This window comes from Vicia villosa, linkage group LG3, assembly GCF_029867415.1.
Source record: "Vicia villosa cultivar HV-30 ecotype Madison, WI linkage group LG3, Vvil1.0, whole genome shotgun sequence".
Classification (NCBI taxonomy): Eukaryota; Viridiplantae; Streptophyta; class Magnoliopsida; order Fabales; family Fabaceae; genus Vicia; species Vicia villosa.
The window spans coordinates 18,247,536-18,260,933 of record NC_081182.1 but is presented as its reverse complement, the minus strand read 5'-3'; the positions used below and the strand labels follow the sequence as shown (position 1 = coordinate 18,260,933).

The 13,398-nt window shown below is 35.6% G+C and overlaps 1 protein-coding gene across 1 annotated transcript; it reads right to left on the bottom strand.

Moving 5' to 3' along the window:
• Positions 1 to 3,173: 3,173 nt before the first annotated feature.
• Positions 3,174 to 11,250, bottom strand: LOC131660490 (uncharacterized). Its single transcript, XM_058929732.1, has 13 exons — positions 10,846 to 11,250; positions 10,616 to 10,753; positions 10,388 to 10,469; positions 10,230 to 10,306; positions 10,043 to 10,143; positions 9,713 to 9,842; positions 9,160 to 9,276; positions 8,990 to 9,075; positions 4,379 to 4,445; positions 4,101 to 4,179; positions 3,871 to 3,962; positions 3,624 to 3,767; positions 3,174 to 3,517 (listed from the first exon to the last, which is right to left on the bottom strand). The coding sequence occupies exons 1-13, from the start codon at positions 10,954 to 10,956 to the stop codon at positions 3,482 to 3,484; spliced, it is 1,260 nt and encodes a 419-aa protein (XP_058785715.1). The 5' UTR covers positions 10,957 to 11,250; the 3' UTR covers positions 3,174 to 3,481.
• Positions 11,251 to 13,398: the final 2,148 nt, after the last annotated feature.

The window sequence follows — 13,398 nt, the reverse complement described above, 5'->3', positions numbered from 1 at the left end:
CCTGTTGAAGTCATAGAACTCAGTAGGCCGGAGAGCCCCAGTGGAATCTCTAGTTGAGTTCCTATTTTAATTATGTCTTAATCAACTTGAGCACAATTTTTCATATCATGTTATTGAGGATGATGTCACACAAGTATGAAAAAAAATCCAAAATTGGTAGTGAACAAATTTAAAAGTTGTATAATAAATTGAGATGAATAAAACTTTAGTTTAGAATAAAGATATATTTAAATTTGATTTTTTATTTTAGTTGGTAGCACCCATATATTTGTTGTTGGTTAATGAGGTTAACTTAAGGTAAAAGTGCAACTAAGGGGAAGCAATTTGAGGTTTCACTAAAAACAAAAGGATATGTGAAAGTTTCCGTTGAGTGAAGTAAAGAAATGATGCGGTCATTTTCTGATCAGTGTTCTTTCATTATCTCACACCTTAATGAAAGTGACACAGCATTCGTGCCACTCACGTACGACAACTCTTTCAAAAACAAAAACAAAAACAAATAATGTTTTATGTCTCTTCTACTTCTATCCCATGCAATTTTAATGGTAAATAAAATAATAATAATTTAAATCTCCAAACAAAATTAACGGTAAAATAAATTGTTTTTCTCTACTCTATTGAAAAGTGTTAGAAGTTATAATAATTGGGTAATATTTTATTGTGGACCACATGCAAATTAGCGACAACGAGATGAAGTCATTCATGATTAAAGCTTGAATGTTACGGCGGTGATCAATATAAGAGTTGAAATTGGAAATTTCCACTATTAGAGCTTTTTTGAAGCGGAAGAGAATTTGCTAACAGTGAAAGTTCTATGAAGCCAATGAGAAATTATTAATAGTTAGACTTTATGAACCTGAAGAAAAAGGAGTGAAATAGATTATAAAAGTTGTAGGATGTAAATGAGTTCTTAAAGTTATGGAAAATCATGATGGAAATGTTATTCAATTTGGCTTCTCGGATCATCTCAAGGTATCACTGGTATTCTTATAATTGCCTCATCCTCTAAACTGCTTCATGATTCCATCAATAAACTTTGTGATAAATTTTCTTTGAACAAGTTGGGTAAACCATAATATTTTATGGGCTTTGAAGTTAATCATCACTCCAATGAATCTATGTTACTCACTCAATTCAAGTACATTAAAGATTTATTGTCAAAACCTCACATGTGTGATGTCAATGGTGTCTCCACGCCTATGCTCAGCCACTACAAGCTAAGTAGACATAGTACTGATGTAAATTTTACCAAGAGCGATATTTTTCCCTCAAACTGTGTAGCACCCTTTCCTTATCCTCTTTGGTCTAGGTTTCCCTATATTTTCTTTCCATAACACCATCAACTATATGTGTGGGAACAAAAGGACCGATTTTCACAACAACCCAAGTATCATAATCACCCCCCTTATAATGATTTTCATCTTCTCTTTTCAATAAGTATACCCCTCTCTCCATTAAAGGATATGAGTTTGTTTAGTGAATCGTTTAAAGTCATTCCTACCTTCTGAGACGATTAGTCTTATAACAAAAATCGGGCTCTGATATCACTTGTTGACCAAGTGACTTCAAACACAAGAGGGAGGTAAATTGTGTTATATGGTTTTTGAAAAACTTTTCGCAAAAGGTTGATTATAAATTGATTAATTTTAAGAAGTGAGTAGAAGTCGAGATTAGACACCGGAAAAATAAAGAGATGAAAGTAAAGAGATAGAGTTAGAGATATCACACTAGAAACTATACTGGTTCGGCCTAAAATCACGCAGCCTACTCCAATCCCAAAGAATTTTTCCTTGAGATTTTCATTATCAGCTTGAGCTTTTCCTCAGTAGAATCAACCAACTACATTCCTTACAAGATTTTTACAAGGTTTAGCTTGCATCCTCAAAGTCAATTACAAATGCACAAGAGAACTAAACTCTTGAATTACAAAATTAGTACAATATAAAACTACACAACTCTCACTATAATTCTTTCACTCTCTCAGCACTAATGCAATGTGTAGTGAAAAAAATTGATTTTAGAAGAAGAATGAGTGAGATAAGAGAGTACTTAGTTCAAAAAAAAATTCTCTTGAAGTGAACACACCACTCTTTTATGAAGGAGAATATTTAGCTATAAAATGCAACGATATATGGGTATGACCGCTCTATAATCGATTAGGTTGCGGCGCTAATCGATTAAACTTAGCCAAAATAGGAATCTCTAAGCCAGGTTTTCTCATTAATTAGTTAATTGGCTTTCTAATTATTAGGAGGCGAACTCGCTCCTTAATTGATTAAAAGAAATCTCGGATCAATTAGACAGCAAGTTTTGATTTCCTAATTGGTAATACACGCTTCTTAATGAGTTAAACACTTATCAGGATTGATTTTTAAAAGGAATGTGAAATAGATGAAGAGATTGAAATATGTGTGTGCGCGCGCGTACGCACACATTGCGTTAGTATAGCAAGACTTAATCTTTCCTAATGTACATATTCCTGATCCGAAAAACTAAAATATTTAATCGCAAGATTTGAAGAGCTTTCACATCTTCAGTTCCTTTCATTATTAACCATTGAATTTTATTTGACTTATTTTACTCTTGAAATTATGTTCTCCCTTTGGAAAGATGTCAAACACAATGTGTAAGACAATGAGTATGACAAGATCAACGCAGTAACAATAAAATGCAGATGAAGTAAATAAAACACAAGGAATTCGTAACACAGCTCAGTGCAATGTCACCAACATCTAGAGGACATTAACCCAATAAAGAAAATTCACTATTAATAGTAAGAGTATAAATTGGTCTTAGATGAACTCTTCTAGTTCAATGTCTTTTTTCTTAATAATACCCGTGAATTTCTATTTAGGATTCCCGATAAATATGAGGACCTTCTAACTTTCCCTCAACAACTATCCCTAGTATTGGAAAGATTACAAAATGTTAGAATGATGAAACTATTACAACTCAAGAAATCAAACTCTATTCCTTTGAATCACAACTATTTGGTGAGCCTTCTACGGTCAGAATTTGACGTGCATATCTTCTACGGAGGGAGTTGTAAGTTTCAATATGGTGAATGACTACAGCCAAGAGGAAATTTGCCAAGAAACCAATGACTTTTAAATGATTATAGATTAAACTGACGGAGCAAAATATAAGTCATTACACCTTAAATTAATAAAAAATGCATAAAACTAGATTTAGATTAGTGTGACTTGAGTTGCGTAATTTTACATGGAAAGATTTTAGGCCTCGTCACCTCGTAAGAATCGAACATGTCATGATCTAAGGCAAAATTTTGCGTGGAAAAATTCCTGAATGTTGCTAATAATACAGATTGAATATGTTTTTGAAGACTTGCAATTTGCAGTCACCAATACATGAATGCTTCTGTTTGCTTTGAGTTGAATAAATATATACACACTTCACTTTGAGAGATGGAACAATGCAAATCCAATTACAGCAGTCCAATCCAATATGACTAAGCAAGTTATTACTTCTGACGAAATCGTGAGACGATCAAGTGTATCTGCATGAAAGAAAATTACACCCAAACCATTATAGTCAATTGTTTGTTGGGAACATCCGAAAACATAAAATAGCTTGCAACAGCAACAATATCTTTCTTTGCTTACAATGTTGTTTTCGGGTTTCCTCCAATAAAGTCCTTGAATAGCAATCACGGCCAAGTTTGAAGATACAAGGACAAATATACTCAAAGAGTGTTTTCCCATCCACTCCAACACACTTGTCAAACGTCTGTGACCGTAAACATCTACCTGCATTGTCGAACCCGTGTTATATATTATCTTAAATTTCCATTGCAAGAGATTATTGCTGCAAAGAAGGATCGGTAGATAATATATCTGCCAGATGGCTCACCAGAACATATAAAGCCATAAATGTGAGACCAGAAGCTGCAGAACTAAGCAGCATATAACTGACTGTGTACAGAGATTTATTTAGAGGAATTCCTGAAAACAGAAAGTTAAATGAATACAATTTTTTCTTTGCATCAGTGAACGTAGACACGGGTTGATTTGCTAAAAACTCTAACAACCGTGATTATGAAGAGAAAACACTCGAATCAATATCAGTGAGTAACAACATACCTAATACAGCCATGAACCATCCGAGGGCCAGAAGTGAAACTGAAAAGCCAAGCCAGTGATTTATGCGTCGTCTGTGGTCCTACAGTATTACAGAAAAGAATAGATCAGCTGCGTCGGCTCTACTGCACAATCAAAGAATGTAGCGCCAAAATAAGTTTAGGGGGGAGGGTGTGGCTACACCACTGAGTTAAAATTTAAAATTAAAGAACTCATAAAATGGAAAATGCTAAAATTTTACATGGCATACAAGTTTCAGTTAATTCAATACATGATCTCACCTCTAAATGGGCAAGAATGTGACCGTATTGGAGTCCAATTATGCATGAAACTGCAGCTGTTATGGAGCTGAAAACAAATGAAAAGGATTATGATTTATAAACTGTCTTCTGTCAGTACCGATCAACATAACTTAAATATTAATATAAAGTGTTGTAATATCAATATTATTATTATTAGAATATTTGAATATCATACAGCTCATAATACAGCTCATTATGAGCTGCTGTCCTGTACAGGTCATTATGACTAAATTAGCATTTATAGGGAGAATAATTACCGTTCCCTTATTTAGATAGATTTATAGTCTATAAATACCTCTTATGTATTCTTTACAAAATATATAAAAATATTCCATATTTCTACATGGTATCAGAGCACCCGATTCTAGGGGCTCTGCTTCCGCGCTCAAAACACTAGCCGTTCTTATTACGGTCCTTTTTTTTTTTTTTGAGGTTCCCTTTCTCTTGGAACCCTAGTGAACTCGGTGACTTTGTAGCCGTCGTGCACCGCTCAACCGCCGGTGCAGATCCGAACTGTTTCACCTTCATTGCTGTTTTTCAGGACAGCCTTCATTGTTGTACCTCTGTTTTTCAGGACAGCCTTCATTGCTGTACCTTTGTTTCTTGCTGTTTGCAGCCTTTGATTGTTTGGTTGTCAGCTTTGTTGGTGTTTCTCGTTGGCAGCCCTTCAATCCTCTCCTAACAGTAGATCTCAATCCTCTCCGGGCTCGAGACGGTTTGTTTCTCTTTATGGACTCCTTAAGTAAGTTCTCTAACACTAGTTCTCTAACCATGACTGGTAAGAACTCTAGCTTCTTAGCTTTAAATGCCTCTTGTTCTAAAGATATCTGGATTATTGACTCTGGTGCAACCGATCACATGACTCCATATATGTCATATCTCTCTTCTTATTCACCTTTACCTAATAAACGCCATATTACCGTTGCAAATGGGTCCCAAACCCCGATTGTCGGATCTGGTAACATTCGCCTAAGCCCATCTATCCATCTAAATCATGTGCTTCATGTCCCTAAGCTTTCTAACAATCTTTTGTCCATCCATAAACTCACTAAAGACTTGAACTGTGCTGTGACCTTTTTTCATTCTCATTGTGTTTTTCAGGACCTTGCCACAGGGAAGACGATTGGAATTGCTGAGGAACAGAACGGGTTATATTGTCTACCTCATAAGGAAAGCAAGTGTCATCAGGCTGGTTCAGAGTCATGGGCAAATACTCAAATATGGCTCCAACACAGGCGTCTTGGACATCCTCCTTTCCGCATGCTCAGGTCTTTATTCCCTCACTTATTTACCAAAGTGTCGGCTGATTCCTTTCATTGTGATGTGTGTCAGTTTGCCAAATCCCATCGAGCAACCTATTCCCCTAGTGATACTAGGAGTGTCGAACCCTTTGATCTTGTCCATTCTGATGTATGGGGGCCTTCATCCATTTCCAATATTTCTGGTGCAAAATGGTATGTTACTTTTATTGATGACTGTACTCGGGTTACATGGGTTTTTCTTATGAAAGATAAGTCTGAAGTATGTCAATTGTTTGTTAACTTTTTTCAAATGGTTAAAACACAGTTTGGGAAACCTATTAAAAGGTTACGGTCAGATAATGGTAAGGAGTATGTAAACCAAAATCTTCACAATTTTCTCAAAACTAATGGTGTTGTTCATGAGTTGACTTGTGTTGACACTCCACAACAAAATGGGGTTGCTGAAAGGAAAAATCGTCATCTTCTTGAAATCACCCGAGCATTACGCTTTCAAATGAATGTTCCTAAATTTTATTGGGGGGAAGCTGTCTTGACCTCTGCTTATTTAATCAATAGGTTACCTTCTAGGGTGTTATCTGGTGTTAGTCCTGTGCAGGTCCTGACTCGATTTTATCCGTCCGTGCCCATTATGTCAAGTCTTCAGAATCGTGTATTTGGTTGTTCTGCCTTTGTCCATGTTCATGGTTCTCATCGGGGTAAGTTAGATCCTCGAGCTATTAAATGTATCTTCATGGGATATGCTTCAAATAAGAAAGGGTACAAGTGTTATCATCCTCCTAGTCGTCGTGTCTATATATCCATGGATGTTACTTTTCAGGAATCTGAGTCTTTTTATCCTAGTCCTCAGCTTCAGGGGGAGAATAATCCAGAAGCCGAGTCTTCAGAGTTGTCTGTCCTTCCAGTTATTCCTCTAATGCAGGACCCAGAGCCGTTTCCTGAGTTGTCTGCCCTTCCAGTTACTCCTCTAATGCAGGACCCAGAGCCGTCTCCTGAGTTGTCTGTCCTTCCAGTTATTCCTCTAATGCAGGACCCAGAGCCGTCTCCTGAGTTGTCTGTTCTTCCTGTAATACATGAGCCCTTGATGCCTAATGAAGAAGGTGGTGATGTACCAATACCGGTGCAAAATAATGTTGACAAATACAAGTTACAGTTCCAGCGAAAAAGGTGGAAAGGTAAACCCGTTCTGCCCCAACAAGTCCAATCGTCTGAACCTGAGGTAAGTGTTCCTAACCCTGAGCCTAGTAATTTTTGTGAGCCAAACCTTGATGACCTACCTATTGCTTTGAGAAAAGAAAAAAGGTCTTGTACCAAATACCCTATATCTCATTTTGTGTCTACTGAAAAGCTTTCTGTGCAGCATCAGAGTTTTATTTCAGCTATTGACTCTATTAGAGTTCCTGCATCAGTACAAGAAGCATTGAAGGATAAGAACTGGATTCGAGCCATGAATGAAGAGATGCATGCACTAGAGAAAAATGGGACTTGGGAGATTATTGAGAAGCCAAATGACAAGAGGCCAGTAGGCTGTAGGTGGATATATACGGTAAAATACCGATCCGACGGCACACTCGACAGATATAAGGCGAGGCTAGTTGCAAAGGGATACACCCAGACCTATGGAATTGATTATGAAGAGACCTTTGCTCCAGTAGCAAAAATGAACACGGTAAGAATCATTCTTTCCTTGGCAGCTCACTTTGATTGGGAGTTGCAACAGTTTGATGTGAAAAATGCTTTCTTGCATGGAGATTTGGAGGAAGAGGTGTATATGGAGATCCCACCCGGATACGACCCTACTTCAGGAAGTAATAAGGTTTGCAGGTTAAAGAAGGCCATATATGGGCTCAAGCAATCACCTCGGGCTTGGTTTGGAAGGCTCACTCATGTAATGGTGTCATTGGGTTATAAACAAAGCCAAGGTGATCATACTCTCTTTATAAAGCATGCTCAAAATGGTAAACTCACTCTTTTGTTAGTCTACGTAGACGATATGATCATAGCAGGTAATGATGAATTTGAGAAGAAGAACTTGAGGAAGGAGTTGGCAGCTCAGTTCGAAATGAAAGACCTTGGAAAGTTGAAATATTTCCTAGGTATGGAGGTAGCATACTCAAAACAAGGCATTTTCATTTGTCAGAGAAAATATGTCCTTGACCTTCTCAAAGAGACTGGCAAGTTGGGTTGTAAACCCACCAGAGTGCCTATAGAGCAAAACCACAAGATTGGGAGTGATGAGGAAAGCCCAAGGGTTGATAAAGCTCAATACCAGAGACTTGTGGGAAAACTCATTTATCTATCTCACACCAGGCCTGACATAGCTTATCCAGTTAGTGTTGTCAGTCAATTCATGCATGACCCTCAGGAGAGACACTTACAGGCAGTGGATAGAATCTTGCAGTATCTAAAGATGAGCCCAGGAAGAGGACTATTGTTCAAGAAAAGTGAGCAGTTGTCTATGGAGGTTTATACTGATGCAGATTATGCAGGGTCGGTTGTTGACAGGAGATCCACCACTGGATATTGTATGTTTCTAGGTGGAAATTTAGTGACATGGAGGAGCAAGAAACAGAATGTAGTTGCCAGATCAAGTGCAGAGGCAGAGTTTAGAGCCATGGCTCAAGGAGTATGTGAATTGTTGTGGATGAAGATCATTCTAGATGACTTGAAAATAAAGTATGAAGCTCCTATGAGACTTTTCTGCAATAATAAGTCTGCCATTAGTATTGCTCACAATCCAGTCCAACACGACAGAACAAAGCATATAGAGATAGACCGACACTTCATCAAAGAGAAATTGGATAGTGGTCTTATTTCTACACAGTATGTTCCATCAGGACTTCAGTTAGCTGATGTGCTCACCAAAGGACTTCCCTTGGAGCGGTTTCGAGATCTTACTTGCAAGTTGGGGATGATAGATATCCATTCCCCAACTTGAGGGGGAGTGTTGTAATATCAATATTATTATTATTAGAATATTTGAATATCATACAGCTCATAATACAGCTCATTATGAGCTGCTGTCCTGTACAGGTCATTATGACTAAATTAGCATTTATAGGGAGAATAATTACCGTTCCCTTATTTAGATAGATTTATAGTCTATAAATACCTCTTATGTATTCTTTACAAAATATATAAAAATATTCCATATTTCTACATAAAGCATATAACTATCATATAAATTTCTGCTAAATTAATATTCATTGTTCAACTACTCAACTATCTATAGAGATTTGAGAATCAAAAAGGTGTAAACAGGGGGAAATAGTAGATTCTACCAAACTGTGAAGTGATAAACTTTCATACAAATGTGAAGTAGACTAGTTACCTCAAAATGCCTTCTGGGTCAAAAGGGGCGTGACACCATGATGGTGAACTATCTGAAACTTGGCCAGTGCTAGACATATTGCACTCCTGAAAGTTACATAATCAAGGTATTAACATATCAAAGTATGTTGTAAACCATTGAACAAAGAAATGGGACCATTTATAAGATACCTTAAGATTTCTATAAACAGGCTTTTTGTATAGATGGTCAAGACCAAGAATATACCGATCGATCATTCCAGCAGAATTACAGGCAGGTCCAAGATCTCCTCTCACCGAACAATTCACCTGATATAGAGTTGAAATCATTGCAAGAATTATAAATTAAATATTTTGAATTTCATCGACAGTATGGCTTACAGCAAAAGAAACTATTGAGAAAATCTCAAGTCTCGCATACATTAAAGATAAAGTCAGACTAGAGTTTATAAAGCGTGACAACCCTCACTTTATAAGTCAGTTTTGTAAGCATGAGTTGGTAAAATATAAAAAACTAATAGAATCTTGAGCAAGACTAACATATTACTATTGGAAACAATGACTTACCCATCAGTTCTAGTTTGAACAACATTACATGTACATTTTCACAATAACCCTAAAACAGGTGTCTTAGACTAGCAACTTTTTTATATTATGCAGCACATAAAATTCAAAACAAACAAAAAATTGCAGAACAAAATAGATAATTGAGAATAAAGCATGCAAACGCGTAGCCTACCCTCACCTTGTAAACATTGCCACTGTCAAATGGAGGCAAAGAAGAGGTAGCAGCTGATACATCAAACTGCCAATTTGGAACATATAGACCATACAATAATCCGGAGTAAATTGCCAACAATATCACTGCTACAAACCTGCATAAAAAATATCTATGAATTTAGGAGGAAAGGAAAAACTATATAAAAAACAAGTATGAACATATTGACTTCAATGCTCAATGAATACACATTGCAAATTTCAATCAATGTGAAACCACACCTTTGAAAATTCAGTTCTATACAAACCACAAGGTGTTAATTAAAAAGTTAAACTTTTAAAGAAATTGAAATCTTACCAATGCCAATAGTAACTTTTGAAGAAACCCATTTCTTTCCATCTTAGAGTCGGAAGCCAGATCTCGCATAAAGCAGCAACTATATAACCAATAGATATCCTCTGTATATATTCATAGTTCACCATTTCAAATTGTCACAACAATGAGCAAACTCGGCACGAAATTGAAATATGAAAGATTATACTACCTGTAAAACTCCAAACCATCTTATAGTTTGAATGTCAACACCATAAGTCAAGGAAGTTATCCCATGAAAATAACCACCTGAAATGATAATGATTTTTGTTATCAAACATGTAAAACTCTGACTAAGTAATATAAGGTAGTTATTAGTTAGTTACTGACCTTGAAGAAGAATGCCAAGAATAAAAAGTTGAAGTGATCTAACTAATGCTTTCCATGTAGCTTGTTTTCTCTCTGGCCTTCTCTGACATTTTTTTATACAAGAAATAAATTACAAATAAATAAAAAAATTAAAACATTAAAATCTATCTATAAATTTAATTTTTAGAAACATAATAAAAATTATACAGAATTGAAAAAGGATAATGTGTGGATGGAGTAAAGAGGTACCTTATAAACAAGTGCGAGTGAAATTCCAACGAGGAAGAGAAAAAAAGGCATGACTAAATCAGCGAGGTGAATGCCATTCCATGGAGCATGAGAAATTAAGGGGAAGATAGATCCGCCATAATCAACGAATATCATAAGCTGCAATGTAATGTGAAGAATGATAAATAAATTTTGTAGATTAGTCAAACAAGTAAAGAGAAACGTTGACCGGAGAGAGAGAAAAAGGTTACAAAAACAGAAAGTCCACGGAAGACATCAACGGAGGCGACTCGGGGGAGTCTGGCGTTTTGTTTAAGGTGAGTTGACTCGGAATTGAGCAGCAGCGGTTGTGGATCCGCCATTTTTTCTCTTTCAATCACTGTACGGACGGTGGAGCTTCATTCATTCATATGATAAAAGAATTGGAAATGGATTAAGTTGAATGGAACAAAGCAAAAGCAACAAGTATTTTGGACGATTCTGCTTTATCTTTTATTTTTATTTTTAGTTTTTTAAATTAGTGAAATTGGATTGGGTGTTGGGGAGAGCGTTAGAAGGTGAGAAGAGAAGACGGCGTGAATGAGAAAATATAGGAACATGCCTTCTTGTCGCCACCTGATTGATTATCTTATGTATGTCCATCTGGTATCGGAGACCAAAGCCAATTATATCTTCTAATTTATTCTTTACAATTATTGGAGGTTATTATCTCTTACTAAAGCGGTACTAGTACCTTATAAACAAGTGCTAGTGAAATAATTTGGTTTATCTTTTGCAATTATGCTCCAATGGAGGTGTAATAATATATATATATATATATATATATATATATATATATATATATATATATATATATATATATATATATAAAAGAAATAAAAACACTATTTCGTAACTGCATTTTTTTTTTGGTTTTGTTAAGGATTTTGAATTCAAGGAGATAGATGAAGTTCTAAAATTCAATCTTCAAGAAACACATAGAGTTGATAAAGATGGAAGATCTATTTACATAGAAAAATTGGGTTTGGTTGATTCTAACAAGCTAATGCAAGAAACAATAGAGATATGTTACCATGTAAGATTAAAAATTATATAATAAATGATTAAATATGTAAAAAGCTTTCACATAATTCTAATTATATCATAATTGATCACGGCTTCAGAATCATGATCATGGTTGCAGGTAAATGAAAATAAAACTCAAAGTGGTGCTGAGATTAACTTAGTGTTAAAATTTCAACAAACATTTAGGTTAAATCTGTTGCCTTTGATTCGGGTGATATGTTAGTTATTGCCAATTTGTCATCGCGTGCGATAAGTCTTTGGGTTTTGGAAGAATCAAATAGGACGTTTAGTGTTTACTTAGACTTTGTTTGGACTGATGGAATCGGATGGAGCGGAGCGAAATGGAATGGAATAAAATGATATTCCGTTGTTTGGATAATTTAAAAACAGATGGAGCGGAGCGGAAATGAGTGGTATGGATTCCATTCCATTCCATCACTTACCACCATATTCCTTCCCCTCCGATTTGAGCGGAATGAATAATTTGTCTTATTCCGTTCTAAAATTTCCAAACAATGGAATGGTACATTCGTTCCGCTCCGTTCCACTCCGCTCCATTCCATTCCGCTCCGTTCATTTCGTGATATCCAAACATACCCTAAGTACCATTTTAAGTTTTAAGAATTGTTAATATGATTTGATATTTTTGTCATTGTTATTGAATGTATGCCCTTTTTTATCCTTGCTCCAAATGATAAATTCATGCATTTTGCAGTCTCATGTTACGCATAAGTTACAGTCAATTTCAAATCTTTCTTTCCATTTATTCAGGCATATGTGCAATAATTAGAGAGCAGTAGACGAAAATTGACTCAACTGAAGCAAGAGCTACAACAAGCATGCCAGTAGGTTCGATTTTGCTATTTTATACGTCATTCAAGATCAGATACTTAACTATTTGAAGCACTCTTTCTTTGTGGTTATTGTAAATCTGATTATGTTGCTATATAATGCAATAATTTGGTTTTTAATATTTTCTAGGGAATTTTTACTTAAAGCATTGGAGAGCGGACTCATACATTGAGTGGAAATGGTATTTAGTCTTCTTCTCTTGCCTCCAATTATATGCCGAAAGAAGTTGATAGCATGGGTGACCACAACCTCATGGGCGAAGTTTTACTGTGGTTAATGCATTTTTTCAGAACCTAATTTGTGTTAATGATCTCGGTATGCATGCGCAATGACATTTGATGCAGAATATGCATGATGGTTAGAAGAGCAAAATAAGCAAACCAATGAGCTAAGGGTTGCAATAAACAATATTCTATTCGCCAAATTTTATACATTTGTTTATTTAAAACTTTATGTATTTGTTTTAAACATTCTAACAATTTTCATAAAATCAAATTAATGTTGTTTCTGATTTTCATAGTTCGATTTTAAAGTTATAATTTTTATGTCATGATTTTTTTGTCTGACCTTATTTTTAATTGTCTTGTAGTTTTTGTGGTAATATTTTCAGTTTTTGTACACACATCAACAATTGTAGCAGTAACTCCTCATGTGTTAAAAGTACATAACGAGAATTAAGATCATGTCCATGTGCACTTATCCTTTCAACACCAGTTGCAAATTTTTGTGCTTATACAGCAGTTGCTACGTCCAGTCTTCTGATCAAAGGGGGGCAATCTCTTGAAACACTGGAAAAAAAATTAAGATCACGACTTTTGACAAAATGGGCACCATAAGAAAGGGTGAATTTGCGGTGACAAATTTTCAATATCTTTCGGATGACATTG

Coding starts and splice junctions, on each gene's coding strand:
- LOC131660490 (XM_058929732.1), bottom strand. CDS start 10,956: ATGGCGGATCCACAACCGCTGCTGCTCAATTCCGAGTCAACTCACCTT. Junction 10,307..10,387: donor TCTTGGCATTCTTCTTCAAG/GTCAGTAACTAA, acceptor TTATCATTTCAG/GTGGTTATTTTCATGGGATA. Junction 10,144..10,229: donor GATGGTTTGGAGTTTTACAG/GTAGTATAATCT, acceptor GAATATATACAG/AGGATATCTATTGGTTATAT.